The following is a 14,524-nucleotide window of genomic DNA, read 5'->3' as shown; positions in this document are numbered from 1 at the left end:
TATTGTCTGCATTGTCTCTGTTTGTTTATGTAGGTTGCACTTTGCACTCTGCTTATTGTTTTAAATTAAAAAAAAATTCCACAAGTAATCAAAAAAATAAACTGAATAAAATAAAGTGTGTACGGAGGTTGGAACATGTCTTTACGTAGCTCAATAAACTTCAGATGACTCTAGACACATTATTTACTCTCTGAAGGTCGCTTCCATCTTTCAGTAGATTTCTAAATGCTCAGGACACAGCATAGGCTACATCTCTCCAATCACGTTTATAATTATTTTGCTCAGGTGCTTGCACTGCTGCCTCACAGCCAGAAGGTCATGGGTTCGATTCCCGCATTGGGGTGCTGTTGGCTCTTGGGGGCAGGTCCCGGGCCTTTCTGTGTGGAGTTTGCATGTTCTCCCTGTGTTCACAAGGGGTTTCTTCCACTAAGAACCCAAACAGAAAAACATGCAAAAGAACAGAACACTTTCCTGTCCGTCCCTGACCAAGATGGACGGTTCACTTCACTTGGGGGTCCTGGAGGAAGGACGGTCCAGGATGGGAAAACACAGAGAATAAATTCACAGCGACCTCAGGCCTGTTTGTGTGTTCTGTGTCGCCTCCATATATGCACGTGTGTCGTGTGTGCCAATAAAATTTGTGGGAGTGTTACGCCCCCTGGTGGCTCGGAGTGGGACGCAACATAAGGGCAACAGGTTTGGGCAAGTGAGGGTGCAGTCACACAAAGCCAGGACACGAAAGTGACAAGAAAGTATTTATTTACAAAAAAAGCAACACAGGGATCAACAAGGACTGTCAGTGGCACCAAAGAAAAGAACATAACAAAACCCACCCCCCATGGACAGGTGCTTTGCACCCAAAAAAATACAGTGGGTGGTGCTCACTCTAACCTAGGGTATTAACAACAAGTAAACCTACGTGCATGTAATTTGTAAACCCCGGAGTATCTTACCTATCCTTATTGACCCTGTGCGCACAACAAAAAGAAGTAACAAAGACAGAGACAAAACAAAAGTAGACAGCTAATAACTAGTGATGTTACAAATGAACCCGAGGCTTCGGAGCTTGTGTCGCGAAAATGAAGCACTTCCAGATGGAGCGCGTATCGAGGCTTGTATCGTTTTGCCGAAATGACGTCACTTGTGACGTCTAAAGCCTCATTTGAATCAAGTGCTTCACCAAGTGGTTCGTTCGTTGCCTTTTGGCGGGACGCTTCGACTATACGATGTCCAAATTCCCATCTCGTATTCGTGGTTGTTGTTGTCAGTGGTTGGAGATTTAGCGATAGTTGGAGATTTAGCGGGAGTTGGAGATTTAGATTGTTTGGTGTTGTTAGTAGTATAGATTATTTGAGATAGAGTTATGGAGCCAGTTAGGAAGAGAAAGCTCCTTGATCCAGTTGCACAAAGCACTTTCGCCCCCTTTTCAGTGCCCTGCACTTTCACTGACCAGTTGGCCAAAAGCACTCTCACTACCCTTGGTTTTACAAAAGTACTGACCTGTATTCCAAAAAGCACTTTAACTCTGTTCCAACAACATAGGCTACAGAATAGAGTAAAGATAATTAGCAGGCGTTTTTATCCAAAACATCGGGTTAAAATCGCTTTGACAAGGCTTCGAAACTGTGTAGTAAACTCCTGTAGGTGACGTCGCTAACCGTTGTGCCACCATACAACCCTGCATTCCATCGGTCAGACTATTATTAGAACAAAGAATAGCAAAGGAAAGCCTTTATTGTCGTTGTTTTCGCCTACAATGAAATTTGAATTAATGGAGGTACGTTTTCTTCACCATACGTTTGTGTGCATGTTATTTTAGCAGGCCGTGCGCACCACAACAAATTTAACAAATTCACTGTCCCGAGAAAATCTTTCTTACAACGTATTTTTAATGAACAGCAGGTGTCACTAGAGAGCGAACGACGCTTCGAGTAGTGAACCTTTTTTCAACACATCTGGCTGAAAAGCTTCAAAGGTTCATGAAGCTTCATTTCGCCATCACTACTAATAACTAAAGTAATAAAGTTTAACAAAGGTGTAATAACTAAAGACAAATCCAAAAGCATCAATAAACCAGCAACAAACAAAGCAATAGCAAACACAAGCCAAGCGAGCTCAACCAGAGCTCTGCCACAGCTCAACCCAAAAGCAACAACAAACTATTAACAAACACAGGACTATTTGAAGGGAAATGGTTGATGGGAGATCTGGAACAGGTGTGGTGATTGGATGATTGGAACCAGGTGTGCACATCTGTGAAGTAGGAGAATGAAAACAGGAGGGGGAGACAAAACAACAACACCAACCAACAACACAAAACAGAACACAATACATGTAGGCCTAAAACATGTACACATACAAGACATACAGAACAGTGTATGTAACAGGGAGCCTGTGAGTTTGTTTGGAAAGTTCAAGTTTCCCGAACGAACGGTAAAGCTGCAAGTCAGTACGAACTGGAGGACGGCTTAGTGAGAAGACGCGTCGGAGTCGATGGTGGACGTTGAATCAGTTTGTTAAGTTTGAGTGTTTTGTTCCCCCCTTCCCTCCACTCTCTCCCTCTCCCTCCCCTCGTGTCTCCTCCCATGAGTATTCCCTGCCACTTGACTTCATCCACGATAGCACTGGGCTTAAGGAATCCCCCACGAACTGCAAGTTAGCTACTTCCACCGTACAGTTAAGCATCTTCCCTATTGGGTTTACGATGAGTGAAATGGACACTGTTGACTGACTTTGGAAATTGAAAATGAGCTAATCGAACTTATTGGACTGTTTAATCGTGGTGTATTGACTTGACACCTAGCGTTGTGCAATGCACTTGAGTGAAATGTGTTTGAATAACCACTGTGAGTTGTGACATGGTTTGCAGGCAGGATTTTAAGTTAATATTTAGTTAGCCTGTTGTTTGGTAACACTAAATTCAACCTTATACTTAAGTCCTATTTTGTATTATGGTAGCATAAGCATTTTTGGGATTGATTGACATAACGTTTACACATTAATGTCACTATTTGGGCCTATCATTGGCCAGTGATGTTTAAAGCAGCGCAACAGAGTTTTTGGCTTGGAGCTCCCCCTAGCGGCAAAACCTGTTGAAATTTGCTTTCCTCGTTTAAGACAAACTAGCGAGTCGACAACTTTGCTAACAAAGTCAAACATCAAGCAAGTACAAAACAAGAAAAATCAGGACAGCAAATAAACTACTTACTAATCCAGCAGAAAGATGGCTAGCTCTGAATCGAACTTGTATCCACATGTGTCTATCAGCTCTCGCCAACGAGTAAAAGCTGTTCCGATAGTGACTGTCACTACCCGATCCTAGTCGCTACCCGATCCTAGTCGCGCATGCTCAAACACAAAGGACTGGGCGGCTCCAGAAATCCTACAGAGCGCAGTAATTTCCCTACAGACCCCCGATGGCAATGGCGGAGAGGCCATTCTCCATATTAAAAGTAATTGTAGCGGCACAATTCTCAAGCTTTTTTTAAGGTAGAATTGTTACATCGTGTTACTTTAAGTAGTGAAGCCTCAGTTTGAATGCATCTTGGATGGGAGAGACTCTGCATACAACAACTTTTGCCCGGGTTCTTCAACAATCAAAATATGGACCAAATATCGACTAGAGTTCGCCAAAAGGCATATGGGAGACTCCATGGTCAAGTGGAAGAAGGTTCTGTGATCTGATGAGACCAAAGTGGAGCTTTTTTTCAACAGTAGCTCTCTTCCGTAAAGCTTTGATTGGTGAAGAACCCAAGCAAAAGTTGTTCTCTCTCCCATCTCAGCTGCTGAAGTTTGTAACTCCTTCGGAGTAGTCATAGGTGTCTTGGTGGCCTCTCTCACTAGTCTCCTTCTTGCACGGTCACTCAGTTTGTGAGGACAGCCTGCTCTAGGCAGATTTACACATGTGCCATATTCCTTCCATTTCTTGATGAAGGATTTAAGAGAATTCCAGGGGATGTTTAGAGCCTTGGACATTTTTTTGTATCCTTTAAACTTATCCCCTGACTTATACTTTTCAATAACCTTTTCTCTGAGTTGCTCGGAGTGTTCTTTAGTCTTCATGGTGTAATGGTAGCCAGGAATACTGATTACTGAATACTGACCAGTGAATTGACCTTCCAGACACAGGTGTCGCTATACTACAATCACTTGAGACACATTCACTGCACACTGATCCCCATTTCACTAATTGTGAGACTTCTAGCACCAATTGGCTGGACCTCTGTTGAATTAGGTCAGTCACTTTAAAGGGGGTGAATACTTATGCAATCCCTTATTTTACATTACATATTTTTATTTAATTGACATTACTGTGTAGAAATTTGTTTTCACTTTGACAATGAAGAGGGCTTTTTGTGTTGTTTTTTTGTCAAAAAAGCCAACTTTTGGGGGGCACTGTGGCGCAAGCAGTAGCCCCGACCACATTCGGGCTCGACGCCCATGGAGGACACGGGTTCGAATCCGACCTGATGTCATTTCTCCTGTCCACTCCCCAGCTCTTCTCCCTCTCATTTCCTGTCCCACTCTTCACTGCACTATCAATTAAAGGCACAAAAAGCCCAAAAATAAATCTTTAAAAAAAAAAAGCCAACTTATATTGACCATGATTGATTTATAAAAGCAATAAAAGGGAAAAACATCCAAGGGGGTGAATACTTATGCAAGGCACTGTATGTAAACCTGATCTGCTAGTTTGAGTGAAGGGATGGGGATGTTAGTGGATGGGGGAAGTGGATGAATACACATTCACAAGGCTAACACAACACTGGCCTGACACAAATGCTTCCCTCCTTTGAATGGGTCAAATAGGTGTCATTAGTGTCACAGCACTTTTTACAAAGACTTTTCCGGCTGCAAATAGAAGTGAAGATGAAGATATTTCACTGTGTCTTTTCATTTGTTGATGAGAGCTACTACAGGCACAATGATTTCACCTTTTGTTCATCTGAGTTTGACAAACAGGTAAAAATAACAAGGGCTCTAAAAAAGCACCTTGTGGTATGCCTTCTGATAGCAGTAACAGTTATTTTCGCTGTTCGGTGACCACAGTGCATCACATGAAAAGTTGTTGACTATCTGTCTCAATATAGTGACGGGGTTACTTAGGCCGACACTCTTCTAGACAAAGGACCAGGAGGCGAATCAAAGGTTTCTGGAGGTGTATTTCAAGGTGCTCCTGCAGGGAGTCAAAACCAACATCAAGTAGAGGCAGGCAAAGACTAAAGATGCACCACAGTGTTACAGGTTAAATACCAGTCAATCATGGGAGGATACCATGGGGGTGATAGGTCAACATTGGGGAAGGTTCTACAGGTCAAGGTTGGGAAGGGGAGGTGAGTGGGAGGGGATTTTCTTATGGAGGAACACACACAGGCCCAAAATGGTGGACAATGTGTATTCCTCCACCTGGGGCAGGGGGATGTCTGCTGGGGCCTTTAAACAAAGGTGTACTAAGACTATCAATAGACATGGCACACACACACACACAAACACAGGAGAACATGCCTGCAATGCAATGTAAGTCTATAAATTAATGGCAATATCAATTTCCATCAATAGCAACACAAGAATTTGTCATCAGAAGCGCTCAGTCAGAAAAAAGCATGCGGCCTTGTCTGCAAACTGTAGAGAGGAGATGTGCAGTTGCATGATGAGAGCATTTGACCAGAATGTACGGATAAGGCTCCTAGAGGTACTTACTTTTTAAGGACACCTCACATTTCTGATGGCCATTAATGGTCGTGTTGCAAACAGAAATGTTGCTTATTCCTCTCGTGCTGGTGTTTGCAGGAGTTTCTCACGGTAAGATGCTATGAATCTTATGAGTGAATACAATTTATTTGGTATTATATGTTTTAAGAAAATAGTCTGAGGCACTGTATGAGTAATACACTCAAACAATATCAACAAAAGAATGTGTGTTCATATATGCCGATTTATACATATGCTTCATACTCCAATATATATTACTGTACCAATGTAAACCTATTTCAAAAAGGAGAACATGGGCATCTTTTTGGAAATCCATCCTCAATATGAGAGGCTGTAATTAATCAAAGATTGGGTTCCTGTTAGCATTTTACTGAACCTCAAAATTATTCATATTTTGTCACATTTATGCAGCTGCTTATGTAAATTATATCAGGTTAAAGCAAAGAAATGTGGAAACAACAAAACCATTTTGGGCGTTACTGTTCAATTTGTTAAATAGTCATGTCATCAGCATTTGTATTTGAGGGTAATATTGAGTTAATGGCTCAATAGATAGCTTATGATAGTTTAAAGAATATCCTGAGGCTCTAGTCTAAAACTGACCTGTTTTATTTAGTTTCATCTACAGGAACCAAGACTGTCTGTGATGTGATGCAGTTTACTACATGTCATGGGACCCTGGGAGAACCTACATATTTACAGTTGCTGCCAAGTGCCGTTGGACATCAATTACTTTGCAAGAAAATGACTCAGAATGGTCTTACAGGGGTTTTTAGATTTAGAAATAACCAGATTGTTTTCTTCAATGAGTCTTTCAACTATTCTATACAGGACCGATGGCATTTTGTTCCCACAAACGGTACAATAATTATTAACCCAGCAACAAAGAGAGACTCAGGAACATACAGAGTAGAGATCCACAGTGAAGAAACAGGGGCGCTTGTGGCAAATACCACAATACAGCTGATTGTTTTGGGTAAATAATGTATTTTTCACTTGGCATAACATAACCTGAGAACATTGCTGTCCAGGTGCATTAGTTATTACACTTTTTGTTAACTTACACAAAAAAAGAAGTACAGTTGTTGACTTCTTGAAGAGTAAGTCAAATCAGTTTCATTGCATTTTTTCCTTTCCACTGAGAAAAGAATTGAAATACAATATCATATGCATACAGCACAAACGAACCCTGAATCTATAGTATTAATTTAGGCCAATATTTACAGTCTTTCAACACAGCAGTTTATTATGAACAGTTTTTACACGATGTCAAAATGTCAGTATTTATCCACTCATAATGCATTTTTCTCAGGTACACACAGTACTGTGAGATCCATTTTGACTGACAGGACCGACAACCCCAACAAGATGGAAACACGTGTTTGTGAGTATGTCTAATGCTCATTTGGTTAAGTGCTTAATCTATCCATTTATTCACTAAACTATTAACTAAATGTCAATATTTAGTGATATTTTCATTTAAACTATTTAGATATGGTATTTTTACTATCAGCTTCACATGATGTGTTCCTGCTGCGTATCAGTTTTTAAAAAAATGACTCAGAATGGTTATACAGGGATTTTTAGATTTAGAAGGTCTCCAGATTGTGGTTTTCAATGAGTCCTTCACCTCACCTATGCAGTACAGATGGCACTTTGTTGCTACAAACGGGACTATAATTATCAACCCAGCAACAAAGAGAGACTCAGGAACATACAGAATAGAGATCAACAATGATGAAACAGGGATGATTGTAGCAAATACCACAATACAGCTGATTATTTTGGGGAAATAATCTACTTTTTCATTTGGCATAAAATAAACTAAGAGCAGTGCTGTCCAGGTCCATTAGTTATAACATTCTTTTTTTAAACTTACACAAAGGCAAAAAAGAAGTTCAGTTGTTGACTTTTTGAAGTATATTTCAAATCAGTTGCATAATTATTTTTCCTTTCCACTGAGAAAAGGATGAAAATACATCATATGCATACAGCACAACTGAACCCTGAATCTATAGTGTTCATTAAATATTAACAGTCTTGCATCACAGCAGTTTTTACACATTGTCAAAATGTATTTATCCACCAATAATGCATTTATGTCAGGTACACACAGTACTGTGAGATCCATTTTGACTGACAGGACCGACAACCCCAACAAGATGGAATCACATGTTTGTGAGTGTGTCATGCTCAATTAAGCGCTTAATGTATCCATTTATTCATGTATTTAATTTCATCATGTCAATATTTATTGATATTTGATATTTTCTTCAAACTGATTTAGACTCGGCCCGTTCTGTATCAGCTTCACTTGGCGTGGTCCTGCTGTGTGTGACTGTGTATGGGGGAGTATACTACGTCTGCCAGAAGAGGACACACACACCCAAACCAGGTCAGACAATAGAGTAAAAAGAGACTTCTGTTGACCTGGGAAGGTGTGAACAAATTTGGCCAGGAAGTCGAGTTACAAACACAGGGATATAACTGAAAGTAAAAAAGATACACAATTCTATTAATACAATTTCTTAACTGTCAGATGTAAAAGTCAAACATTCGTTTTGGTAGTGATACATTTTGATGACTTGATTTTGCTACACTTTTTTTTAAAGATTTACTTCTGTGTTACTTCCCTTCCTCTATCACATGCAGAGCTGGAGTGCTGTGTGTATGTTCAGGTTCAACGAGGACAGTGAGAGGAGGCTGGGTATTGTTCTTCAATCATTCGATGGCTCAGATTTGTCTAAGATTTTCTCTGCATAGCTTTTTTCCGGCTCCACCCCGCCCCAATACCATGTATTATTCACAATTAGCCTACCCCAGCCTCTTTTGTGGATGCTATATTCTGGATATGCTCTTTTTCTCACTGTTATATTAAACTGTGGTCATAATGCTAATGAAATGAATGAGTGGTTGAATATTTTGATGCATCATCTTAGAGTATATAATGCAACAATATAATAGCAACAATAGCTGTAATAGTAACTTCCTTTTTTGTTTCCTGAGGAAACAAAGTTTTTCATAGGGCAGGTGAATGATAAAAGGCAAATAGAGTTAACAACACTGTTAACAATAGCATTGCTTCTTCAGAAATACATAGACGTGTCAAGATATTTTAGGATATCACTCTCTACTTGCAACATTATTTATCATTTACAAGCTAGCCCTATGGCTAATTATATCCTTCTTCGATACAGAAATCCACTTTTGATTTAGTTTTAATTAGACTGCAATGTCTAATGATAATACAAACACAAGTATAAGTGTATGTCTGTGTTCTGATGAATAGTCCATAGATCAAAGGTGTCGGCACATTCACATTCGTATTTCATCTACTAGGGGGCAGTGTTACGTAGAGAAAGTATGAAATCGACCGCTGGTCTTTAACTGTCAAGTAATGAAAGGGAATAACAGGAGCGAATTAAAAAGGGATATCACAAATGTTCAAAGGTAACAGCAACTGTTTTGTTATCATCATCATAATGATAAATAATTTTATTTCAAACATGTCTTACAATATAGTGACAATATGATTTGTATTTTCAAAAGGCTGACTAAACATCACTTCTGAATCTGTATATTCTTATCCATTCAGTAGTTCATTCATTCTTTCATTCACAAACTCATCCAGTTCCACCAAATAATAATAAACAGTTCATGTATTCTATTCATTATTATTATTATTAATAATAATAATAATAATAATAATAACAACAACAATTATATGACAGGCTCCGTCTCGTATCCTATGGACACCGATAAAGGTTAGATCCTTGTAATGGCCTGTCAGTAAAGGCCTGAGACAAATTAAATCCACAGATGAAGGAAAGTGACCAGTTAGTCTCGAGTTAATATAATTTATTGCTGGCTCTGTGTGTGCCAGAACCCCTCCTGCCACACCTGCCACCATAAACCCAAACCCTATCTCTGCTTTTCGTACAAAGACAGTAGTCCTTCACATGTGACCCCTCCGTATATTCTCCACACACCCCTGTCTAGATCCTGTTGGACATGATGCCGGTGTTGAGCTTTTTGAAAAAGGCCTTCACACTGCACTGTTTACACTTCCCCTTCCTCTCCCTGCCCTTGAGCGGGGACACCTCGCCCCAGTCCTGCTCCTTCTCGTCGTCAGAGGCCCAGGGTCCCCAGGCGCCCCCGTTGTTCTGCGGCTGGGCACGTGGGTCCTCTGGCGGGTACCTCACTGGCACAGCGGTCCCGTTGTAGAAGGCCAGGCGTGCCAGGAGCTGCTTGACTACGTCTGGCTGCTGTTCGGACAGATCTCGCCTTTCGTACGGGTCGGCAGTCACGTTGAAGAGCCAGAGCGAGCGCCGGGGCACCGTGTGGCGCTCAAGGCTCCACCAGCCGCCGGGGAAGCTGGACAGCATCTGTGGGGGGGTCCAGTCGCCGTAGCCTGGGTCTCCCGTCAGCAACTTCCAGTCGCCCGCGCGAATGGCTGCCTGCACGGACGTATCCCACAATCCCCTGCCCTCCTCCAGGGAGCCATGCGGGGCGGGGCTGTGGAGTGGGTCGATGTTGTGGAGGATCTCGTGCCGCGGTGACGCCCTGCCCTCGCTGATGGAACCCCATGCATCATAACCATCCAGTCCTGGGGAGAGGGCACTCAGGTTGCCCCCGGCGATGCTGAGGAGAGTGGGGTACCAGTCCGTGATGTGTAAGAGGTCGTGGCTGACACGACGAGGGCGTTTCAGGAGGGGGCTGTGCACGAACCCCAGCCCTCTCACACCCCCTTCCCAATAGGTCCCCTTACGCCCCCGCAGGGGCCAGTTGCTCCCACCAAACAGCGGCTGGCCCCCGTTGTCCGTGGAGAAGATCATCACGGTGTTGTCGTAGTAGCCGTATTTGCGCAGAGCAGCGGTGACGTTCCGCACTCCCTCATCCACTGCCGTAACCATGGCAGCGTACTTGCGGCGCTCCACGTTGCCCAGGCGATGGTAGGGGTAGATGTAGGAGCGAGGCGACTGCAGCGGTGTGTGCACGGCCTGGAACGAAAGGAAGATGAAGAGTGGAGCCGCGTCGGGGTCGTGGGCTGCCAGAATCTTCCGCACGCGCCGCGCGTATAGCTGGGTGGAGTACGTTCCGCTCCTCCCCCACGCCACACGCTCCCCTTCGTGGAGGTCAAAGCCACACACCCCTGGGCCATCGCACGCCCAGTAGCTGTAGTAGTCCACGCTCCCCGTGAGCGAGCCGAAGTACGAGTGGAAGCCACGGCGCGTGGGTAGGCAGGCCCGCTTGTAGAAGCCAAGGTGCCACTTCCCCACCATGTGCGTGGAGTAACCCAGCTGCTGCAGCTGCTCGGGCAGCGTCGCCTGATCCAGAGGCAGGCAGTTGGGCTGCTGTGGGCGGATAATCCCATGCTGGAGCCCTGTGTGGATCTGATACCTGGAAAGAGTGGCACACAGACACAGGTATGAACAAACACACACACACACACACACACACACACACACACTACTACATTATTGACAGGTAATGGCTGAGGACAGGCACTGGCTGTCAGTTCATATACTCATCTAACTACAGTTGTTTTTTTTTATTTTATTTTAACGATTCAGTTTTATTCCATCAATAACTATAAACCAAATTACACTTTTTTTTAATTAGAACTCGACAACGTGTTTTAATATCACCACTCGATTTCGCTCTGCACTCTCTTACCTGCCTGTCATGAACTGGCTGCGCGAGGGTGTACAGGTGGGCTGGATGTAGTAGTTCTCAAGCTTCACACCCTGCGCCGCGAGCTTGTCCAGCACCGGTGTTCGGATGTCCTTGCTGTGATACCCGATATCGTTGAAGCCCTGGTCATCCGTCATGATGAAGACTATGTGTGGGGGTCGATGAGATGGACCTCCCGGTTCTGACACGGCATCGCTCTCCACTTGGTTCGGCTTTGTCCAGTCCCAGGAGAGGTAGCCCAGACTGAGTAAACTAACCACGGACAACCCAGTTAGCGCAGACACTCCCATATCAACGGAGCTCAATTCTTAGTGGTATTAATATTTGAAACGAACCTATCCTACCTTCAATCAAGAAACAAAGTAGACAAGATGGGCAAGGATTTAGTTAAGTAATTGGCTTATTTGAATCCTATAAAGAAATGAAATGACTGCATATCCAGACCTGTGAGTTTTGTTTCCTCGGGAGCAGTTCGTTTCGAGTCTCTCTCAAATCATCAGTCTTTTTCAGTTTAACACAGACCAACCTTAAGAGTACATTTGTATGCTGTAATAGCATAATCTTAGTCGTTGTAAACCCGCCCCTTTTGTGCCGGTTCATTGAAATCGGATGCACCAACCTCCCCAGGTTTGGGCAGCGTCGATCCCCTGCCTAGTAAGAAAAACAACATGACTCCAGAAAATTCAGCGCAGTGGGCATTCTTCTAGATACGTAGCATTCAATACCCCTACTACAAATGTGTGTTTTTGTGTTTTATGTCATAAATTAATGAATGCTCTATTGAAGGGGTATAGGCTATCCCATCGATTACACAAGGTTTCTGAAATACCCAAAAATAGTGACTGTCTGTCTTGCAGACATGTCTGTTTTTTCTACTTGACATATGTCATTTTAGTCATTGAGGTGATATTTATGAGCTCTTTAAGCAGGGCACATAAGCTGGAAGCGTACAGCTCGAAGTGCTGTTATTCTGCTATTCACAACATGGCCTTTATGAGTGTATGGGTAGGGGGCTTGGGGCCCTGTGAATTGCCTGCACAGAAAGACTCTGTTCCAGGGAGCTGGGGACCTTGAGCTCAGGGGCCCAATATGGGGCTTTAACAGGGATACTGTTCAGGACCCTCGTAAGACCTCCTTTTACAGGACAACTGCAGTTGTTGGTTATTGAGGGGTGTGGGTGCTGAGAGAGAGAGGGAGAGAGAGTGGCAAGGCAGAAGGTCTCATGGAAAAACGGTGGATGTTCTTTAAAGCTTCTTGATAGTGCCAACCCCCACCCTATGAGGAATAAAGAGTCTTTATGACCAAATCCTGTTTCCATGCCTGCTATAACCTCTACTAATGCTGTTCGCACCATTAGTATTGCTATCTCTACTACCACTACATGTCAAACCTCTGCTGCTACACATGCGATATGATGTTTCATGTTTCATATTACACTACTGTTATATTGAGAAATCAGAAGATACTGGGAGCTGTAATCATCTGGATGACTGGGTTTGTCTTGTCTTGATCAGTCCTCGGCTGGATGTGATGTTACACACCAATACTGTGTTACTATTACATAATGGTTCAGCTGGCATATTTAAAAAAAGACCTTTCACAACCTGGTTTTGAGTTATATGCATGTTTAAGAGAGGTGTTTGCAGGTGCTGGTTTGCCTGAGGACAGGGCGCCCACTTAAAAGAGTCTTGGACTGAGAGCCGAGGAATTTGACTTAGCAGCAATCACTGGGGTAGTGAGGCAGGCAGCACAGTGCTGAACCCTTCCTCAGGTGAAAGTTTCAAAGGTCATTTGTGGGAGAGAGGGGTAGAAAGAGTGAGTGAGAGAGGGAAGGAAATGAGGACAGAGAACAAGGGATGGGACGAGGGGTTAGAGAGAGAGAGATTGAGGAGAGGTCAGGGGAGTTGAGAAATGAGGGGAATGCGAGAGAAGGTGAGCGAGGGACGGTTGCGCTGGCTCAAGGGAAAGGGCCTCTGAGGTTGTTGATGTTTACTTGTGTGTTTTTCCTAGAGGCGGTGGTCAGCAGCCTGCAGAGATGCGGATCACGGGGTGACAGTTGTGTGTTTGTGTGTGCGCACTTGTGTGCTTCATTAGAGAGGCAGACATCTTTTCCTCAGTCATTCAAGGAGAGAGACAGCAGCACACAGAGGTCCTTCACAGCCTGACTTGGCGTGTGTGTGTGTGTGTCTACGTGAGTGTTTGTGTTGGTATGTGCACATAGATGTGTGTTTACATGAACATGTGTGGGTAATCATAACACACTTAGATAGTGGGAGGCAAAGTGGTGTCACTGGAGGAGTTTTCAAACAGGTAGGTGTGACTGATGGATAGACAGTTGGGCATTTGGAAGACGTGAGAGGCACAGTACTGTTTGAGACTGAACATGCATGGGGAATGTGAAAAGTACAGTTAATGAGCCCAACGAGAGCCTCTACATTAAACAACACAGGCTGGGTTTTTTGGTACAGACATGGACGTACGTGCATGCACGCACACACACACACACACACACACACACACACACACACACACACACACACACACACACACACACACACACCTTTCCCTCACGCAATGTATTCATTTTTGTTTATCTATTTATTTTGGTTTTTAACCTGTGTTTGTACGTGTGTGTGTGTGTGTGTGTGTGTGTGTGTGTTTGTCATCCTGTGTGTGTATTTACTGTAAGATATGCTAAGTGCCAGTCAGGCACCTGATCTTGCTTCATGTTTTAAGGCCACGACACATTATTTTCCTCTGGCAGCAGGGAGAGTAAACACTGCCCTCCCCGGGGTCTGCACTGGCTTCTGCAGCCCAGCTTTGAAGTGCCAGAGTCTGGCATCTGGAAAGCTAAATACCGCACGAACCACCATGTCACAAATAATACTTTTAATTTTGTATTAAAACCAATAACATGTTTACAAGAGGCAATAACGGAAAAAGCTGCTGACACAGTTTACCTGAAATAGAAGTAGTTATAATGCAGATACATTTGGATCTAAAATTATGTTTGTTTCTTTCTTCACACATCGCATCTGCTTTGTCCCTGCAATAACTTGGCATTTTGGGAATTTTTATTCCAATTTCCTCCCTGTGAGGGTACTGAAACAAACAAGAA

The 14,524-nt window shown here is 43.3% G+C and overlaps 1 protein-coding gene and 1 long non-coding RNA gene across 2 annotated transcripts; one reads left to right on the top strand and one right to left on the bottom strand.

Annotated features, from left to right (window-relative positions):
- The first annotated feature begins 6,595 nt into the window (after positions 1–6,595).
- LOC116218001 lies at positions 6,596–8,609 on the top strand. The gene is made up of 5 exons (XR_004162626.2): positions 6,596–6,688; positions 7,025–7,096; positions 7,819–7,890; positions 8,000–8,107; positions 8,365–8,609. It is a non-coding gene; the product is annotated as an uncharacterized LOC116218001 (long non-coding RNA).
- A 1,095-nt stretch (positions 8,610–9,704) lies between these two features.
- On the bottom strand, positions 9,705–11,973 carry arsia (arylsulfatase family, member Ia). Its single transcript, XM_012824313.3, has 2 exons — positions 11,389–11,973; positions 9,705–11,112 (listed from the first exon to the last, which is right to left on the bottom strand). Exons 1-2 carry the CDS (start codon positions 11,694–11,696, stop codon positions 9,708–9,710), a joined length of 1,713 nt encoding a protein of 570 aa, XP_012679767.2. The 5' UTR covers positions 11,697–11,973; the 3' UTR covers positions 9,705–9,707.
- Positions 11,974–14,524: the final 2,551 nt, after the last annotated feature.

Source organism: Clupea harengus, chromosome 20 (assembly GCF_900700415.2).
Source record: "Clupea harengus chromosome 20, Ch_v2.0.2, whole genome shotgun sequence".
In the NCBI taxonomy this organism is placed as follows: domain Eukaryota; kingdom Metazoa; phylum Chordata; class Actinopteri; order Clupeiformes; family Clupeidae; genus Clupea; species Clupea harengus.
Note: the sequence above shows the minus strand (reverse complement) of the source record. Positions and strands in the feature narration are given on the sequence as shown.

Coding starts and splice junctions, on each gene's coding strand:
- arsia (XM_012824313.3), bottom strand. CDS start 11,696: ATGGGAGTGTCTGCGCTAACTGGGTTGTCCGTGGTTAGTTTACTCAGT. Junction 11,113..11,388: donor AGCCAGTTCATGACAGGCAG/GTAAGAGAGTGC, acceptor CACTCTTTCCAG/GTATCAGATCCACACAGGGC.